This window comes from Alosa alosa, chromosome 11 (genome assembly GCF_017589495.1).
Source record: "Alosa alosa isolate M-15738 ecotype Scorff River chromosome 11, AALO_Geno_1.1, whole genome shotgun sequence".
NCBI classification, from domain to species: Eukaryota; Metazoa; Chordata; class Actinopteri; order Clupeiformes; family Clupeidae; genus Alosa; species Alosa alosa.
This window is the reverse complement of record NC_063199.1, coordinates 31,902,953-31,924,310: the sequence shown is the minus strand read 5'-3', so window position 1 is coordinate 31,924,310 and position 21,358 is coordinate 31,902,953. Positions and strand designations below refer to the sequence as shown.

The following is a 21,358-nucleotide window of genomic DNA, read 5'->3' as shown; positions in this document are numbered from 1 at the left end:
TACTAGATGCATGCATTTGCAGAGTCACTCACCACCAGACCAGAATCCACTACAGCACTTTGGCAACCTGAGAGGTCTTGAGGTTTGGAATAAATGCTTTATTTGAGGGAATTGCTGGCACGCTGCAAATCACAGTGATGCAGGCGCTCTGTAGGTTACACCCCGGGCACGCTGGTGGTTGGCAGCCTAGCGAGAGATGGGTGGGATGGGGCCCCTTAGAGATATGGGAATTAAACTTTTTTGGAAAATTCGCTCTCTTTTTCTCTGGGGCAGTTATGAAGAGCTGTTAATTCATTAATGTATGTCATATGCGTGTCCTTTAGAAATAAATCAAGATATTGGCATAAGTGTAAGACATTTTTTACAGGTTGATTGTCGCCAGGGGACATACGATATAATTATAGATAGATAGATAGATAGATAGATAGATATTTTATTGCCGCACAACAATGTACAACAAAGAATATACATAAATGTTCCTATCAGTTTAGTTGTGTTCAGGACTCTTACTGCTGAAGGGAAGAAGCTATTTTTGAAGCGTGTGATTTCAGTTCTTATACATCTGTAACATCTTCCAGAGGGGAGAAGCTAGAAAAGTGGTGGTTTGGGTGAGAGGGATCTTTGATTATTTTGGAAGCACGGTTAAAGGTGCCCTCACTACTAGCCTACATCTACATAAAGCATTTGAAAAGTATAAATTAGTGTGTGTGTCCTAACAGCCTTATGCATTATGCAACCGAATATAATGTTTAATATTAATGGAGAGCTCTATAAAGTCAGTTTGTTTATTTTGGAATTTGGATTTATGGACGTAAAACATATGTGTAAGACATTACACTGAGACATTACAGCACGTTCCAGGTGTCACCCTATGCTCTGGCGCCATCTGTCGCCATTTTCACGGGGCAAACTTCAACTCTATGCAGCAGAGTAGCCTATCATGACTGTCACTCACAAGTGAAAGGTCAAGACACTTAAGAACCGTCTGTTTCTGGTTGTAATGTACACTCAAGAATCAGTCCAGTCTTCTGACACTCTTTTCTCAGACCTCTTTATAAAGAGTGGCTATAGGGGGACCCCAGAACCAAAACTGTTTAAATACCCACTGTTGACGTAACGCTGTGAAGTAAACAAAGGGACGTCGGAAATGGATATTAAGTCGCCAATTATGATGCGCTTTTTGCGTTGTCACATCTGCTCCAAAAGTTTAGCAGACCCCGTGTCTCTCAATTGCAATCACAGCTTCTGCAAGAGCTGCCTTATTCAGTACTTGAATCAAGCCGAGTGCCGAGACTGTCCGGTGTGCAAGAAAGAACTTCCCAAAGAAACTCCAGGAATCAACATCGCTCTCAAGGAACTTGTAGATGCCTTTGCAGGAAGAACACAACTTGATAAAATAAGAAACCAAGATGTCGTGTGCCGGAAACATACCCCATCCTGGTTCTGTGTGGACGAGGGAATTGCAGTATGTGAGGACTGTCAACATTCCCTTTGGCACGCTGGACATAAGCTGAAACGTGTGAAAGAGGCGGCGGAGAGTATGAAGGTGAGAAAATTCAAGCAACAACCCAGAAATCTTAATAGACACATTTAGTTGTCGGCGATCAAATGCGACTATAACAGGTAGCCTAGCAGCAGCATCCTTTTAATGAATCGTGGCTTGACGTGACACTTCAATTTCCTAAAAGCTGTCGGGATAGCTATAGCGTTTCTCCCGGGACACTCCCATTTTCAGCATTGTAAGGAGCCAATTTATTCTGGGGAAAAAAGACATATGACCTGTTCAATAGGCTACTCAAAATGAAATAAGTAGTTTAAGAGGAGGTTTTGGGAAACGTATGTAGCCTACATGTGTCTCAATTGAATATATCTTTCATCAAAAATTACCTTTGCATTTTATGTCAAGATACACGTAATGCAATGAAAATGCATTACGTGTATCTTGACATAAAATGCAAAATACTCAAGTTGTTAAAGTATTGACAATACATTTAAAAAGGAGAGATCCTTTCACTGACATGTAGGCATATAAGGTAAGATGATATCACAAGCCTGTTCTCTATAGACATACTGTACATCATCATTTGACAGCTTGTCACTGCCTAAGGCACAGTGCAACTGTTTTGAGAAGCACTGTCATGACATAATATTTTTCATCATCCAGTCCCAGAGAGAAATGGTCATGCACCTTTTCAGAATGCTGCATGCATATCTTGGCACAAAGATGCCTGCAGAAGCATTCATGTGACATCATCTTGTACAAGTTTGGGTTAAGCATTTTATTTTTTATTATAAACACCACACTATTTTTTTATACAAATTGTCTGACCAACAAATGCTCATTACATGCAAATAGTGAAATAAAATGTTGTATCAGTAGGCACACTATGCTTTATATATTTATTAAGTACAGCCCATCCCTGACAACCATTCCATTTCAGTATAGGGGAGCTATCCTGTTTTTCATGCAGAGGAATCTGATCACTCTAGCTCTGGAACTATTTTTGCCTTCTCCTCGGACCTGTCATGGAGGGGAGAGGTCAGATTTGGACTCTCTGGATACACAACGCTAATTGATACCGAAATACTGTGTCACCAACTTCGTCATGTAGTTTGAACTGTGCAGCAGGCCTATCTTCCAGTAGACACATGGCAAGTGGGATGCTTTCAGTTGTTCATGTTTAATCCATTTTGCCTGTTCATTTGAGACCTTATATAGTTACTTACCTGAGAGACTATCTGAAGCTAGGTGAAAGCTTCAGAATCAGGCCATTTTCTTCAAATGGTCCATTAATAATATTTGTCAGTTTATCATGATATGCAGCCTATTCAAATAAGACATGTGTCTGCAACAAGGCTCAATGAAGATTCTATTCTTAATGTGCTAGTGTGTACACATGACAAATAGGAAACAAAAATCAAGAAACCTTAGTGCAAATCTTAGGGGTCAGGAGTCAGACTCAGGGGTCAACTATTCTGGCAGGTGGGCATGATATTTTAACGGGAACACGCCCAAATAAGGCTGCATCCGGGCATAGAGTGTCTAAGACTGTGAAAAGATATATCCACATGTTGACTCAAATTTACAAGATAAATATCTTCTCATAAATCTTTATAGGATCTATTATCTATTTATTAAGAGAGAATGAACATGGTGCAGAAAAGGGTTAATAGATAACAGATAGATAAACGTGAGGAGGTTCCATGATTCAACTTAGATTCACAGAAGTGCTATAATGCTGTATTTCATTAATACACTATCTACAACATAACGCAAAGTATATACTGTATTAATGTACACATTATTTGTGTAAAGCGTATTAAGAAATGTGGCTTGACATATACTGTTTATTATTTCCTTTTCATGCATGTAGGAGACTTTACGCTCTAAGCTGCAGCGGATGGAGCAACAGCTTGATCTGTGTATCTATGCAGATGAAGTTTACAAAGACATAGTGAAGCATATGGCGGTAAGAATAAAGCTTGAAAGGTATCTAACCATTTGAATAGGAATCGGAATCACAGAATGGATCTCATTTAGAACTCACAATGTGACACCACAGTAGTAGCAGTGATGCTGCAGTACTCAATACGTTACTAATAATATTACATACATTATGTATAGCATTTTACATCGTGATATCTGTGTACTCTGTAACTGAAGAAAAATATTCACCAATTATGTCTTTATTCACTGCATATATGTATCTATTCACATAAATTGTTTTTTTTAACTGTCTTGAGTCTGAAAACATTTTTTTCTCAATATGTATAGGTTATTGATATAACAATAACGTAAACATGAGCATTCATATTCAAGGTCATTATTTACAATTTGCAGAAACAGAGGGCTACCACTGAGAGAAGGATACAAGAGGAGTTTGAGCAGCTTCATCAGTGGCTGAGAGAGGAAGAGGAGGCCAGACTCACAGCAGTCAGGGAGGAAGAGGAGCAGAAGAGGAAGCTGATTGATCGAGAGCTGGACATCATTCAGGGCCAGATGTTGGCTCTAGAGAATTCTATTCATCAAATTGAAAAAGACTTAAAACAGGACAATCTGTCATTTCTGAGGGTAAGGAGTCATCAGTACTTATACCAGTAATTGATAACAGGTTGCCTTCACCTTGGTATAATAAAATGTTATGCAATTTTTTTTTCCTTTGCATTTTAGGATTCTAAACACAAAACAAACAGGTAAATCCTCATTGATTATGAAAGATATAAGAAAACTCCGCACACTCCAGTCTGTGCAAAAAATGTTTTTACTTTGAATCTTTTGCTTTGGTCGGCAGACCTTCTTCAGCCAGAGAAGTAGGATCTACTCTGCCTGAAGAAGGTCTGCCGACCGAGAGCTTGCAGATTCAAAGTAAAAACCTTTTTTGCACAGACTGGAGTGTGCAGATTTTTCTTATATATTTTATCAGCTACCTACCAATCCTGCACCTCGACAGATGAGCGGTGATCTTTCACTTTAAATCATAATAGTTTAAAAGTCTTTAATTCAGTCCATTTTATGTGTGTTGACTGACTCAAATATGATTTCAGAGCCCAGTGCATACTGCAGGACCCACAAGTGCTCTCAGGCGCTTTGATAGATGTAGCCAAACACCTGGGTAACCTCAAGCACAGAGTCTGTGGAGAACTGCAGGAGAGAGTGCAATACAGTATGTATGAATGAATGAGTGCATTGCTAAATATCTCACAATAGAGTTTTAAACAGAGACTGTGTGCTTTTGAATTCTATGATTTGGAGGTTGGAATCTCTGTCTCTCTCTCTCTCTCTCTCTCTCTTCTCTCTCTCTCTCTCTCTCTCTCTTACATTCACATTGGTTGTATTTGGGATTTACTTGCTACAATTTTCAATTGAACAGAAAGAGTTGCATACTACTGTCCTTTAAAGGGGCATGATGTACGCTTTAGTGATATCTAGTGGTCATGTTTCAGATTGCAAGTTGCAACCCTTCCCTCACCCCTCCCTTTGTGTGCTTGACCATGCTTATATGTCTGAGCAAGCTTTCTGGGCATCTGCCAAAATGAGACTCTACGTCCATGAGACTCAACATGACTGACCAGCATCATATTGATAGATGAGGATACTAAAGTTACTCTGCTTTTGTCGTTTGAATAGATTTTGAATAAACAAAGTCTGCTTAATGAATAAATTGAATAAATTAGTTTTAGCACGTCGCTTATATAGTGTGTGGTGATATGTCTAGGGTTTGACAAACTGTACTTTATTCTCTCTGAATTGAACATTATGAAGTTGAGTTGAACAGCCAATAGAAACCAAATAATTCCACTTTGGTTTTGGACCCAGCCAAGTTTTCAGCCAATATCAGTCTGATTAGTGTCAGAAGATAAACCTTTTCCTTTATTAGATTTTAATCTTAGAGCTTGTGTTGGAATCTGTGTTGTGCTTGTGGTTGTGTTGGTGTTAGCGACTCACTTTTTATAAGCTATGGTGTTGATGCTTTAGGTTGTAAGACACTCAGGGGACATAACAAGCCTACATAAACCTATTGTATATTACACCACAAAATCTGATCTGATTCTTTCACATAGAGAACTACATGCAGTTATAAGCAACAGAGGAAGTCAGCATGTTTAGATGATATTGTAACAAGTCGCATAGTGATTTTAAATGTTGAAAAACCCACATAATGCCCTTTTAATATTTTTCTCTGTGCTACTTAAAGCTCCCCTCATTTTGGACCCCAACTCTGCAGCTGGCTGGTTGGTTCTGTCTGATGACTTGACAAGTGTGAGGTATATTAAAGCCAAGAAGGATCTGCCTGACAACCCAGCGCTTCATGGAACATGCCATCGTCCTGGGTTCCGAGGGCTTCACCTCAGGCAAGCACAGCTGGGAGGTGGACGTTGGGGACAGGTTCAAGTGGGTCATCGGCGTTGCCCGGGAGACAGTCGACAGGAAGAAAGACTGTTACCTGAAGCCCCAGTATGGACTCTGGTCCATTTGGAAGTATCATGACGAATACCATGCAACCCGTCAGACGCTTACGCTGCAGAATCCCCCACAGAGGATTACCGTGGAGCTAGACTACGAGAAGGGCCACGTGTCGTTTTACGACTCCCGCAACATGTCCCTCCTATTCCAATATGAGGACAGTTTCAAAGAGAAGATGTTTCCGTATTTCAACCCTCAGGCAGACACAAGTGGCACACCCCTACAGATATGCCCAAGCAAAGGGAGCCAAGCAGGAACCAATGATATTTATTAGTAGTAGTATACTAGATAGATATTTATTAGTAGAAGTAGTATTACTACATGAGTACAGGTTTATAGGTCAGCATGCCTGGGTGGTCAACATTTCCTTGGGGGGTTGCGTTACAGCAAGTTTGCCGCTTGTTGAGAGCAGAGCAGGAAAACAAAGTGCACCATTGTAAGCAATTGGTCAAATTAGGTATGGCACTGCTTATCTAGCATGCTAGCCAATTTGCTACCCAAGGTTGCATTGTATCTTCAATGTTTTTCCTCATTTTTGTAAATGTACCATTTAGCCTGTATGTTATTATTGATATATCAGTCAGTCATGCACATAACATGAACTGTTCCAAACAATGGCAAGACACATGAACACAGTGGGCATGGCACAGACAGGCTGATGCTAAAATAAGATGTATTGGACTGAAAAAGTAGGAAAAGGAATTTGCATGAACAAGACAAAATAAATGTTTCAAGCGAAGCCTGAAATCGTGTGGGCTTTCATTGGACACATTGATCCTGGTCCACGAAGAACCAATTTGGAGCTGTGTTGTTTAGGCTGCCTGATCACTGATAGCATGACAGAACCCAGACAAACCTGTTAGCAAATCCAAAAACCCAGGCACCAATCACAATCGCTTATCCGGCATGGGGCAGACTGTATATGATGACAGATAGAACACTTAATTTCACTACTGGTTATATGGCCCTGGAAGTCTTAAGTCTACTCTCAATCTCAATTGACATTTGAGAAGACCTGGTGTTAACTCTTAAAACTAGTCTAATCTTTTTTTGCATTAGGCTACTATTGCAATACCGACTATCTTATACCCTTTTTTTCAGCACAACCTAAGCAATAGGATTAATTGATTAAGTTGATTTCCTTTTTACCAATTACAAATGAGCAAAAAACATCCAAATATACTTAAAATCCGACTGATTCATTTCAAAATAAATAATTGGCAAAAAACACAAACGGAGGCCTAGATTACAGTTTTTTTTATTCATTGAAATCATATACACACTTATTCTGAAATAAATACCACTGAAAGTTTTACTACAACTATCTAGTCAGAGAGATATGCTCTCAAAGTCCTTTTGACATTAGCTGAATGGATGGCGCTCTTGCTGATGTAGTATTACATATTACGATATTATATTTTTGCAACGTCTTTCTGGTTGCAGTAAAAATGTAGGCCTACGTTTTTCACAGGCTTGATCGCTGTATGTGAGTGGTAGCATAAACCTGACCATACACGAGGAGTTAGTGTGGAATTAATACCACTGAGGTATAATAATATTATAACAATATAATAACACAATATTTTAGGTGATCTCATGGCCTGTTTCATTCATTTTGTGGGCAGCCGTTGCCTACTGGTTAGCGCTTCAGACTTGTAACCGGAGGGTTGCAGTTCGGCCAGTGGCTGAAGTGCCCTTGAGCAAGGCACCTAACCCCTCACAGCTCCACGAGCGCCGCTGTTGTTGCCGGCAGCTCACTGCGCCGGGATTAGTGTGTACTTCACCTCACTGTGTGTTCACTGTGTGCTAAGTGTGTTTCACTAATTCACGGATTGGGATAAATGCAGAGACCAAATTTCCCTCACGGGATCAAAAAAGTATACATAATAATTATAAATAATTGCATCCAGACACTTGATCATGGTGTTGTGTGTGTCCTGCGTGACCAGCAGGGGGGCACTGTGGGGTTGCACAAGCTCTGGGTCATAGATAGATAGATATATAGATACTTTATTGATCCCCAAGGGGAAATTCAAGAATGAAATTCAGCATGAAATTCAGCATTCAGCCTTATATGAATTTCTATCAGAATCCCCCCATAGGCTCAGTCTCTGTTGTTTTCCCACACAGTTTTGTATCCTGCTGAGCAGCTGTACCAAGGTCAGGTGTAAGTCAGATCCCAAAAAGGTTCCTTCTTCAAAGTACATCTCAAGACCTTTTTGTTTCATGATCACTTCTCCTCTACACCCAACACATAGCTCTATACACATTGTCTTGTAGTGTTATTGTTATTGTTTGTCTGTTTGTTCCTTCTCTTTCCTTCTTCTTATGATGATTATTATTATTATTATTATTATTATTATTATTATTATTATTATTATTATTATTATTATTATTAAACGCAGACATGTACTGTCTTTAATGCTGTGCAGAGCTCAAACTTAATTTCCTTGTTTTCCTGGCAAAATGTTTTTTGTGTGTGTGTGTGCACGCACCCGCACCTTAGGACCTACAACAAGTTGTGTACATGATATATACAGCTCTGGAAAAAATTAAGAGACCACTGCACAGTAATATTTAATTTACTCATAATTGGTATACCAGTCACCTCTTAAACCATATAATGTATTTTCATGCATATTACAACACATTCACATGTTGTACTATCTTATTCCAAAAAATATAAAGCCCTTGATGTAGCATGCACTGTAGCCAAATCACTGTTAATTACTGTTTTTTTGGTGGATAGTTTATAAAGCTTAAGCCCCCAGCAATTAATTTAGGTCAAGCCTCTGTTGACTCTCCCATGGTATAAATAGGTTCCTTGAAACACAATCCTGCTTCCCGAAGACTTCTGGAGACTTCCAGGTGCCACTGCCTCTGTTTTCCCGTATCTCCAGAAACAAGCTCAGAGCCCGTACCATACGTCACACTTTTACACGGAAGTGGTCTTTAGCCTGACTTTTCACATGGACAGTCCACAGCTGCTGTATTTCCTATCACACAAACCAAGGACTATCTCCATTACTTCCGTGTATGGGAAGGGCTGGACTCCCTCAACCAACTGCAGTGGATGCTCAGGGTTGTGTGGCAAGTGGTATGTGAATGTCATTGGTCACATGCTTAGGGTAACACGATGCGCACATCAGTGCTTTGAAAACACCCCTTTGCAACTTTTGGAGTTTAAAAGCAACAGTTGGACTACCACTGTTCTGGAGATTCCTTCTAAGACTTTATTTGGATTATAACAGGTATGCAATGTCCCCTTCTATCGCTAATTAATAATAATATAATAACATAACATCAGGTATTGTTCTATGAGTTGATGGTTGTAAGAATGTTTTTAGACTGTTGTGGCAAATGAGATAGTGTTAGAACTCCAGCATGGTTTCAAGAGCTCGTCTGCGCTCTCAGCATGCAGAACATTACATTAAGCTTGATAGCCTTATAGCTGATCTTCATGTCCATTTATGAAGACAGTTAACATGTTGTTGGGCAGTTATAAAAGAAATTAAATAAACAATCCTTACCATTCCAAGCATAAACCATCTTAATAGGTATCAAACATATCCATTATTCTTGAGCTGAACGGCTGTGGTAAAGAGCTTTTATTTTCAAAGAGATCATTTAAAACTTGCACCTATGGTCTCTCCAGTGAATTCTAAGCCTTCACAGAGACCTTCACAGACTGCTTACATGCTGCAGATGACATCTGAGCTGTGGACACATTTGGCTGAATCTTTCACACTCTCAGAGGTCACATGCTGTGGAGTACACACACACACACGGACACGCACATACCCAAAGTTCTGATTTCATGAGTATTGAAAAAGAATAATGATTGTAAGCTTAGCTTCACTTGGCTTTTAAACCAAGTGATTTCAGATGGCCTGATTCTCTTATTTCTTCCATTTTGTCTTGTTCAGCTTTATGATTGTATTTGATGGTGAATAATTTCCAAGAAACAGCGGAAGTCAAATTTGAAAGCTGTGACTACCTGGGTCAACATTTAGGCATCAACACCATCTTGCTTTTTGATCTGTAACATTAAGAGAATACAGAGAAAGAGAACTGCACTGAACTGCTGTAACCATGGCAGAGAACATGGAGGATTTCGAGTATTATCTGTCGTGCCAAATCTGCTTCAGCACCGTCGAGGAGCCCGTGTCCCTGGAATGCAACCACAGCTTTTGTAAGAGGTGTGTGTGTGAATTTTGGGACCAGGACGAAAAAGGTTTTGCCCAGTCTGTCAGATGCCAGCTCCCAAAGACACACCGGAGGTCAATGTGACCCTGAAGAACCTCGCTGACACGTTCGCTGGGAGGATTCAAGGCGACAGTAATTCAGAGACAAATGAGGAAGGTCTCTGTTGTGTACACCCTTTGAAACCGACGATGATCTGCATGACTGACAGAGAGGTGATATGTACGGAATGTGAGAGTGTCAAGGAGCACATTGAAAAGGTCATTCGTCTGAAAGACATGGCAGCAGATACAAGGGTAAGTAAAGTAAACCTAAAACTGGAACCCCAATTTCCACAAATGTTGTAAGACCTTCAATATGACCTCTCAGACAACATATACAAATACGATAAACAAAACACACACACACACACAGTTTCACCTTCATGCACATGAATAATGCAAAACAAATGTGTTGGTAAATTTGTAAATCAGGTATGAAGTATTGTATGAATTCCTATGTGTTCATACAGCAATCGATTTCTCTGAACTTGATTAAAATGAAACAACAACTAGAAGACTGTAACGACGTTGAGGACACCTACATGATCATGAGAAAGCATACAATGGTGAGCTGTACAACCACCCATGCTGCCTACAGATCTGACCTCAACACTCCTCCTGCAGTCATCAACGTATGGGAACGATAATGAATACTGGTTCTATAATATACTGGTGACTTTTTTCACAGGTCCAGCATGATGAGGTTGAGAAAAAGATCAAGGAAGAGTTTCTGCAGCTTCATCGGTTCCTGAGAGAGGAAGAGGAGGCCAGGCTGGCTGCAGTGAAGGAGGAGGCCGAGAGGAACCAGATGACCATTGAAAGAGAGCTGAAGATCGTTCGGGGACAGATACATGCTCTGACAGAGGCCATCCAGTGCTCACAAAAGGACTTGATAAAAGACGATGTGACAATTTTCCAGGTACAAAATCTAGTATAGCACTTGGCTCCAGCATACATGCCATAATCTAGTATGCTGTAGCACTTGGCTCCAGCATAGATGCCATAATCTAGTATAGCACTTGGCTCCAGCATAGATGTTGCTCCAGCATAGATGTTGCTCACCTTATCAGTACAGTGACCATTCTGTAGCCTGCTGCTCTGGAATGCCAGAGCATGGCAAAAATGAAAAGGGTTTGCTTTAAGAAAATTAACGTTTAAGTTCCAACACATCCTGTGTCCCTATAGGTCCAATGCACCATTTGCCACTACAAATCATCAGTGATTGGTTGACCAAAATGCTTTTGTTTAATTAATGCATTTCCTTTTTGCTTTTAATTCTAGGATAGCAGTCGGATAAAGGCAAGGTGAGTTTCTTCTTGAAAACGTATTAATAAAGTGAGCCTATCCATTGTTTTCTTCTGTCTAGATGTTTAGACATTATGTTGTTTTACCGATGTGTGGGATTGCAGAGCCCGTAACACACTGATGGGCCCGAACGTGGTCTCTGGGGCAGTGATGGACATCGCCGGACACCTTGGCAACCTAAAGTTCAAAGTCTGGAAGAAGATGATGGAGACGGTGGAATATTGTGAGTGCATCGCTACTAATATACTATATTTGGATGACACTTTTATCCAAAGTGACTTACATGTCGATTATTACATGGGCCAGTTTCGCCAGAGCAACTTAGGGTCAAGTGCCTTGCATGTAGCCTGACGAGCCAGACCCACATTCAAATGTAGGGTCTGGGCACTCACTGTTCGCAGTGCTCAGTCCAAGGGGCGGGATAATCTGTTGTCTTTCAAATTCCCTCTGCACGCAATAGGACAGCGGCAGCGCTATGAGTCCCATGCGTTTCCCACCAGCGGAGCTAGTTGGCTAGTTCAAACTTTTGCCAACTTAATAAAAGCAACTTCGTGTCACACTGTTAAGCCAACAGCAACATTATCTTATTTGTTTTCAAGTAACAGGGAATTCAAGCCAAACCGTTGCAACTCTGCCATCAATCATTATGTTAAGCCCACCTAACGACTCTATACACGATTTGATTGGCCTGATAGAAGTTTCATTTTTCGAGCTCACAAGCCAACGGAGAGTTGCTAGACTAGCCCTGGCAGCAAATGTAATTTGCCAACTTAATGTAATTTGCTGCCAATAGGGTGTGTCTAGATTTCTAGGCTACCTTGCTTGGGCACAACAGTGACAGTTGGGAAATTAACCCACAACTTTTCTGGCAACTGCAAGCCTACTGTATCTCCTTAGCCACTAAGCCTCCACCATGAGCAGTGTCAGATGACAAGACACAGATGCTGTGGGGAGTAGGACAAATCAAACAGAAGCACTTTACCAAGATTAGCCTGGTTAACACCAGACCGCTTCTCATAATCTCAAATTCAAACTAGCAAACAGATTCGTCTGGGTTTTCCCAGAATATACCAAGATAGTTAATTATTTTCTCTCAATGAAATCTCTTATTTCCAGACCCGGTGATCCTTGACCCCAACACAGCAGATGGCTGGCTCAGTGTGTCTGAAGACATGACCAGTGTGACGGAGATAAGAAACAAACAAATAGTGCCGGACAACCCAGAGCGCTTCACAAGATACATCTACGTACTGGGCTCGGAGGGCTACGACTCAGGCCAACACTGCTGGGAGGTGGAGGTGGGGGACAGAGACCGCTGGAGTCTGGGTGTAGCCTACAAGTCTATTGAAAGGAAGGAGGAGACGTTCCTGGAACCAAAGTTTGGATTTTGGACCCTCTGGATGACTGAAGACAATTACACTGTAGGAGCTGTGCCGTGCTTTCCAGACAATAAACCCAAGAAGGTCCGAATCGAACTGGACTGTGACAAAGGACATCTGTCCTTCTACGATGTCACAGATGACATGCCCATGACCCTTATTCACACATTCTTTCATGCGTTCACTGAGACGCTCTACCCATTCTTTAGTACAGAGACAGACGACAGTAAGATAGGCATCCAGGTTATCCCATTCAACCTGTCCTGGGTCGCAACCCCCAGTCATAAAACTGAAAATAAAGAAAAAACTGAAATAAAGACATAAAATTGTTTATTGCAGAGATGGTTTGTACTGAATTAAGAAAACTTGATTAGGCCAGCATGTTATTCCCCAACCTGTTCCAAGTTCCTAGGTCACTCTACCTGGCTGTTTGAATAAAAGCAACATATGTGTTATGTTATGTTACATATATGATATTTGCATTTATTAGCGAGAATGTCATATAATGTGGAGTTGAATTAAAATACATTTTTATATAATCAAGGTCTTGTTTTTTAAATCCATTTTCGGTGCATCTGCTATAACTCTCCAACTTAATCTGTCCAATTTAAAACATGTAAAATAAGTATAAGTATATACTTGGTCTCGTGAATTAGTGAAACACACTCAGCACACAGTGAAATAAAGCACACACTAATCCCGGTGCAGTGAGCTGCCTGCTACAACAGTGGCGCTCGGGGAGCAGTGAGGGGTTAGGCGCCTTGCTCAAGGGCACTTCAGCCATTCCCACTGGTCGGGGCTCGAACCGGCAACCCTCCGGTTACAGGTCCGGAGTGCTAACCAGTGGGCCACGGCTGCCCAAATGCTAAATATATATGAATAAATTATTAAAGATCAGGCAACACGGGCAGCAGAAGAAAGGTACCATCGTTAATTCCGATCGGGAAAGGAAATCACGACCAGGCACTTGTAACCAGCAGGAACTCCCATGGTCTCTGGGGCGAGGCCCCATCTCATTCCGGTTCGTCATTCACAATTACATTCTCTCTAGACAAAACCATTACAATCAGTCATCTGACAATACCTGGGCGCATCATGGATAAAAACCCCAAACCATCATGCTATTTCCGAGCAGAGACAATAGACAACTCAAGGATTAAGCACAACCCCACAGTCTTTCCTGCTATTGGAGGCTGCATCATGATATTATGTCAGCACTATTCTTTGCAGAACCATAAGCATGTCACACCGTCCCTTGTCTGCCTCAGGGAATGTCCTCGCTATCCTAACAATGGATGTGGCATGATTTTTATTAGACAGCCGTTCATGGAAATAGCAATTTGGATGTACAGAAATGCATGTTGCAATAGTGAGACACAAATAGGCTACTGAAGAACACCAGTTATTCCCAAACTTGACATATTGTAGGCTATGTAAACCACACACAATTATACAAAATGTAGTGTTCAACACATGCAATATAGGGTTTCCCCACAAATGCATTGGTGAATATAGTACTGGACCACCAGAGCAATTAAACCCTACCAGATCTGACATAGTCTAATAGTGACAGTGCTATTATTCTGTTATCCTCTGGCGCCACCTATCGTTGGGTTCACGGAGCAAACTTCACAAGTAGATAGATAGATCTTAGTATCTTGATGATTGTCACAAGTGAAAGGTCAAGACACTTGAGAACCATCTGTTGTGCCCTCAAGAAACAGTCGCGCCTTCCTCCAGTTAGGCCAGTCTTTTCTTAGACCTGCAAGTGCTAAGTGGCACCCCTGGTAGTTTTTATTCGGGTTTCCGTAAATAAAATTACGTCTAAAATGGAAATGAAGTCGCAAATTATGATGCGCTTTCTGCGTTGTCACATTTGCTCCGAAACTTTAGTGGACCCAGTGTCTTTAAACTGCAATCATAGCTTTTGCAAGAGCTGCCTTATTCAGTACTTGAACCAAGCCGAGTGCCGAAACTGCGCGGTGTGCAAGAGGGAACTTCCCAAGGAAACTCCAGGAATCAACATCTCTCTCAAAGAACTTGCAGATGCTTTTGCAGGAAGACCACAACTTGATAAAACCAAAAAACAAGATGTCGTGTGCGGTAAACATCCAAAGAAACCAACGTGGTTCTGCGTGGACGAGGGCGTTACATGGTGTGAGGAGTGTCAACATCCACTTCAGCACGCTGGTCATCAGCTGAAACGTGTGAAAGAGGCGGTGGAGAAAGTAAAGGTGAGAGAATGCCATTTAGGGCTCTCAAGGGACATCTCTAATATCATATGTGACTAAAAGTATTGAGCAGAATCCTGGTGTTAATGTATGACCAGTGGCTTGGCATTAGTGCCTTTGCTTTTGGTAAAAAGCTGCGGTAATATAGTGATTATCCAGACGTCCCTCTTATTCTCCCCGGGTCAAAACAGGACACGGGCTCTGAAACTAATTTTGCACTTCTCCTCTGAGATTTCATGGAGGACAGCGATCAGATTCCCAGATTCTATAGCAGCCGTGGCCATAGTAAACTATTCATAAGCAGGCTATCCGAAACAAACATCTATGGGAAATATACTGTAGCCTACTTATACCGATATAGTTGTAGTTAGAACTTTGCAGCAGGCCTAACTAACTAGAGGTAACACGCAGCATGTCGATTTTTCCACGGTTAATTAATTTAAGGTGAGACCGCACCATTACTTTGATATTGTTCATAGTTATTTACTTGATTGGAGTTTTGGAGTATGAGGATGTGTATGTGTTTGATGTGTTTGTGTACGTGAAGGGGGAAAATAAAACTGGATGGACGCTTTCCATGGCTGGACATGAGCCCATGGGCTCATACATCATGAAAAGGAAGCCCAACAATGTTGTCATGACAGGCTGTAATTAAATAGCCTAGTCATGTGACTGCTACTGAGGGACTGTTCAGTGGCAGTTGTGTGCTTTGACTTGAGGCTTAGAATGAGCTTCAAATAGTGAAACAGTCAAATTATTTCTAAAACACCCAATAGGTAAAAATGTATTTAGTCAATAAACCATACCATAGTCATAACCAATATAGAATATAAATTCATACTTTATCTGTACAAAATATAATGTGTGATGAAGATTTGAAAATAACTACTTTGAATGTTGTTTGTTCATCATACAGACTAAATTGCACTCCAGCCTTGAGCTTATGGAGGCACAGCTTGACGACTGTATCTACGCAGATGACGTTTACAAGGACATGGTGAAACATATGGCGGTAGGGACACATCAAGCTTACAGCTAGCATGATGACACGTGTCTGTCTTGTGTCTACTCATGTGAGCACTCACATTTAAGGTGACAACTTATATTATATACTGGTAATATAATATTATATATAATATTCACAGAGCCAGAGGGCTGCCACTGAGAGAAGGATACAAGAGGAGTTTGAGCAGCTTCATCAGTGGCTGAGAGAGGAAGAGGAGGCCAGACTCACAACAGTCAGGGAGGAAGAGGAGGAGAAGAGGAAGCTGATTGATCGAGAGCTGGACATCATTCAGGGCCAGATGTTGGCTCTAGAGAATTCTATTCATCAAGTCGAAAATGACTTAAAACAGGACAATCTGTCATTTCTGAAAGTAAGGATGCATAATAGCAGTAAGAGAACAGCTCGCCTTCACCTTGGTATATTAAAATGTTACGAATATTTTCTTTTCGTATTTTAGGATTATAAACGCACAATAAGCAGGTAAATCCTTATTTATTTAAAATGATTTAATTAAATTCTTGTTTCTTGACTGACTCTCGTGTGATTACAGAGCCCAATGCCTTCTGCAGGACCCTCAGCTGCTCTCAGGTGCGCTGATAGACGAAGCCAAACACCTGGGCAACCTCAAGTACAGAGTCAGCAAGAAGTTGCAGGAGAAAGTGCAGTACAGTATGTATTGTAGTGATGGCTAAATGCATCATAGAGTTTGAATTCCACATTTGAGTTCCATAGACCTTTCACACATCTTCCATATTTTTGACCGTAAATACGCAATCGTTGTGAAAATCTTCTTCCTCACCAGCGGACTATAATGCTTTAGTAAGGCAGTCTATACATACATTATGTCTAAATGGACACACTAATGATATGTCATTCTAGTTAACAGTTCAGTAACAGTAAATGCCTATTCAAATTTCTTGTGGAAAAATGTGCACCATTTATTGATTTTTTTGGTTTTGGTGACAAGAGTTTTCCCTCCTTTGTAACGTCGGCAAATGTAATTTGGCAAATCCGTTGAAATTCTAGCAAAATGTTCTCTTGCCCATGGAACTCTGCTTTCACAACCATTACATATTTCCGGCTATTGTGTGAAAGCTCCATTCAGTGCTTTGATTTGGAGGTTGGTGGTTTCAAATTCTCTTTCTCTCTCTCTGACACACACACACACACACACACACTCTCATGTACTGTAGCTTGGACTGATAATTGAGATACCCTGGCTGTAATTTCCACTGCATCAAACAGAAGGAATTGCCCTCTGCCCTCCTCTAACATTTCCCTCCGTGTTATTTAAAGCTCCTCTGCTTTTGGACCCCAACACAGCCGCAGGCTGGGTGGCCTTGTCCGAAGACCTGACCAGTGTCAGATACATGACACCCAAGAAGGATCTGCCTGACAACCCGGAGCGCTTCATGGAACATGCCATTGTCCTGGGTTCCGAGGGCTTCACCTCAGGCAAGCACAGCTGGGAGGTGCATGTTGGGGACAGGGTCAAGTGGGTTATCGGCGTTGCCCGGGAGACAGTCGACAGGAAGGAGGACTGCTACCTCAAGCCCCAGTATGGGCTCTGGGCCATCTGGAAGCATGGGGAGGAGTACCATGTGACGGGAAAGACGCTTTCGGTGCAGAGCGCCCCCAAGAGGATTAGCGTGGAGCTAGACTACGAGAGGGGCCACGTGTCGTTTTACGACTCCAGCGACATGTCCCTCCTATTCCGATACAAAGACAGGTTCAAGGAGAAAATGTTTCCTTATTTTAATACACAGGTGGACATGAGTGAGTCACCCTTACAGCTGTGTCCAATCAAGGAGTGCCATGCAGAAATCAGCAACATTTAATACAGTTTAGCACTTGATCACAATGTGCTATGTGGCTTGATGGTGTTTTATGCCCCCAATGTCGTCTTCCAGGCAGCGCTGCCACCGCTGACTTACCTTACCCTAACCTTAACCTATGCCTAACCCTAGTGCCTTCCAGGCAGCGTTGCCTTGAAGACCACGTTGGGGGCATAAAACACCAAGAAACATGTGCTATACACTTTACTTGATTACATTGATTTAAGTTGTCTGTGTTATTGCTTTTGTTTGATGAACATTTTATACCGTGATGTTGCTATTCATAGGTTATATACATGTAGAGCTGAAGTTACTTGAATTCTAGAGTATGTAGTAGGCCTGAGTGCAGCTTCCTATATCTCAACAGGATACTCTGAGAAATATGTTCTCAGCTGTTAAGAATTCCTACTGCACTGTCTAGGAAGGAGTTTTATATGTTGAGAATCCTTAATGGTTATTTTGAGAAGCTTAATGGGATCCCTATGAGAAGGCGCTGTAGGATCTTTACAGGGTCTAAATGTTGCTTTGACACGTTGAGATGCTGAGCAATTTGTATGTCACCTGCTCACCATCAGTGCTGGTTGAACTCTTAACAGAAATAGAATTAGTAAACAAAATATCTCTTCATGTGATACTCAAATTAACCTGAGGGGTTTGCCTGATCCCATACCGAAAGGGTCTTCCAAGAAGGGATGTTTTGAATGTTTGTTGTAATGATTAATCATGACCACTAGGTGTCCCTCTAGCCTAGCAGAAGTGATAACAGTTCTGTAACGTTTGAAGTGACTTTCTGCAGATATTACTTTGTGACGCTGTTTATTCCTTCTCTCTGCTTCCACGTCTACTCCCCCCACATTCCACTGTGTTACAGAAATCAAACACCAGTCATGGTGGTAAGTGACACTTTGGATGTTTTGAACAATAAATAATGTGGCACATGCATGTGCTCTTGATCGGTTTCCATTCCCAAGGATTCATTCATTTATTATTTTATTTGCCATAGTCCAATTACTGTAGGTGTAGCTCTGGCAAGCTGTGGACCCAAGTAGATGCAAGAAATATTTGGATTTTTCGTCAGCTCCAGAAAAAATTCAGAGACATTTTTCTGATGTCATCCTACAGTTGCTGAGTGACATTCGAATAAGTTGACGGTTATATTCAAAATTAAGAGGAGACCACTGCCAATTTGAATATGAATATCTCTTCATTTTTTCCAGAGCTGTATTTATTAGCCTCTTTTAACGTGAGGCTAATCTATAGCTGCATGCAGTTCTCAAAAGAGTGTGTGGGGTAAAGAAAGTTGGAACATTCACTTATTCCATCTTGGAGATCCTCTTCTTCCTAAGTGGCAGGGAGTTGCACAAGACCCAACCTGGCAGCTCTCCTGCACTTCGCATGAGTAAAGAGCTGGGAGCCGTCAGGCAAAGCCTCCATGCTTCTGCATTTTTCATGTCCAAATCGTGTTCAGGTTTGACTGGATATAACATGCTATTTTGAAGAGTATGTATTCTTTGTAACAGCAGAGGAGACAGGAGGAGAGGAGACCTCAGGCCAAGGACAGTGGGAGGCCTGGACTAATATCTGGGATCTCGCGGCGGCATTTTGAGACTGCGGTCTAAAAGCAAAGTTATAGCCTCCTAGAATGGCCAAAGATATTCAATGTCTGTTTGGATTGACATTGTTTTGATGATCTGTTAGTTAAGATCCAAAGTACTTGGGGAATATGAGAGTATTAAGGTAATACAGTTGTAGTTAAATACAGTGGTCATATGTCAATGACACGCAAAGCTGTATATACTTGGTACAGTGTTACATCAATGAAAACACAGAATCACCAAGCACTGACCAAACTTCTGCCTTTATTAGAAAGAAACACTTTGAGAGAACCATTCTCAAAGAGCTCCATTATAACTTGTTAAGATGTTACATGCCAAATATACAGTCCTATACATAAAAGTGCGTGTCACACTCGATAAGCAGTACTTGATTAATTATTTGATCGTTCATATAACTTTATTGAAACTACATCATTACCAATGATAATAATAGCAATAATATTTACTAATATTAATCCCTATTCCCGCTGTCTTGCCCATACTCTAGGGGCTGGAGATGAGACGACAGGACAGAGCACGAGTGACAAGTTTCAAAGGCACTTTCACGTGTACATGCTACTGATGTACGAGGGACACGGTGACATGGATGGTAAACAAACAAACAAACAAACAAACAAACACAGGCTGTGCTGGGTGGGTGGCTGTGTGAGCTGAAGAGCGCCACCCGTGAGCCTCCTAGTGCAATGGCTAGATCAGGGGTCTCCGTCCTCAACCACAGCCCCCCACAAACCTGCCACCCAGACAGCAGCGGATGCCCGGCTGCACGCGCCCCTGATCCGGCCCAAATCTGGGCTGGTTCCGTTCCAGGGCTGGCAGCTATCGGGGAAGTCTTCCAAGCATGTGGCTTAGTATATATATATAATTCTGGCGAAAGTTCACCCTGACAAACCTCCTAAAATGAACCCAATGGCTTTGTTTTGCTAAGAGGATAAAGTCACAGGACTCTTCTATGGGAAGGTTTACCACTTAGTCCAAGTTAACGTACCCAGGTTTATCACCAAACCACATACTTGGAGTACGCCCCCTGGTGTCTAGACTGAGCTAAAGCTAAACAACCTACATTAAGAATACCAATCATTTATCATCATACATTTAAAAAATAAATGGGTTAGTCGTCCCCAAGGCAAATCATATACACTGTACAAAATGAACAGGGGGCACTGACAGGGTATGGATCTGAAGAAGTTACAGAGAGGATGGGTATATAATACAATAACACAAAAACAAAACATGAGGTCACCACCTAATGATCTGTTTTTTTAAACATAATGAAATAGTTGTGCCGACAGTACTAAGTTTACACAGAGTGGCATGAACAGTGGTGACATCTGGAGTACACACACACACACACATACACACACACAGAGATAGACATACAACAGTCTATTATTAAACCCTACACTCACACACACACACATTCTGAGAGTAATCTGAAAGTATATAATTAAACCATCTCTTGCCCTGCTCTAAGAAAATTGTGCACGTGCCTGTACACACACACAAACTGTATTCCTCCGCAGACAACGTGCACTCAGTAGCTCACGTGTGCTGCTCCCGCTCACACAGCTCTCGTGAAAAGGGCCGCCATGAATTATTCACAAGCGTTTTTTATCAGCATTATATCACCTGGGAGTTCTGAGGTGGTATGGCCCATCTCTCTTCCAGAGTCCTGGAGAGAGAGAGAGAGAGAGGAGAGAGGGAAGGAGAGAAAGAGGGAGGGAGAAAGAGAGTGAGGTAGGGAGAGAAAGAGAGTGAGGTAGGGAGAGGGAGAAAGAGA

General features: G+C 41.5%; 2 protein-coding genes and 1 pseudogene across 2 annotated transcripts; all 3 read left to right on the top strand.

Moving 5' to 3' along the window:
- The first annotated feature begins 1,057 nt into the window (after positions 1-1,057).
- Positions 1,058-6,655, top strand: LOC125303767 (annotated as a pseudogene).
- Positions 6,656-9,104: 2,449 nt separating this feature from the next.
- LOC125303672 (E3 ubiquitin-protein ligase TRIM35-like) lies at positions 9,105-13,432 on the top strand. Its single transcript, XM_048257542.1, has 7 exons — positions 9,105-9,216; positions 9,892-10,464; positions 10,680-10,775; positions 10,898-11,128; positions 11,491-11,513; positions 11,619-11,737; positions 12,631-13,432. The coding sequence occupies exons 2-7, from the start codon at positions 10,219-10,221 to the stop codon at positions 13,215-13,217; spliced, it is 1,302 nt and encodes a 433-aa protein (XP_048113499.1). The 5' UTR covers positions 9,105-9,216; positions 9,892-10,218; the 3' UTR covers positions 13,218-13,432.
- Positions 13,433-14,668: 1,236 nt separating this feature from the next.
- Positions 14,669-18,074, top strand: LOC125303766 (nuclear factor 7, brain-like). Its single transcript, XM_048257670.1, has 6 exons — positions 14,669-15,127; positions 16,041-16,136; positions 16,270-16,500; positions 16,588-16,610; positions 16,681-16,799; positions 17,427-18,074. Exons 1-6 carry the CDS (start codon positions 14,723-14,725, stop codon positions 17,966-17,968), a joined length of 1,416 nt encoding a protein of 471 aa, XP_048113627.1. The 5' UTR covers positions 14,669-14,722; the 3' UTR covers positions 17,969-18,074.
- The last annotated feature ends 3,284 nt before the right edge of the window (positions 18,075-21,358 follow it).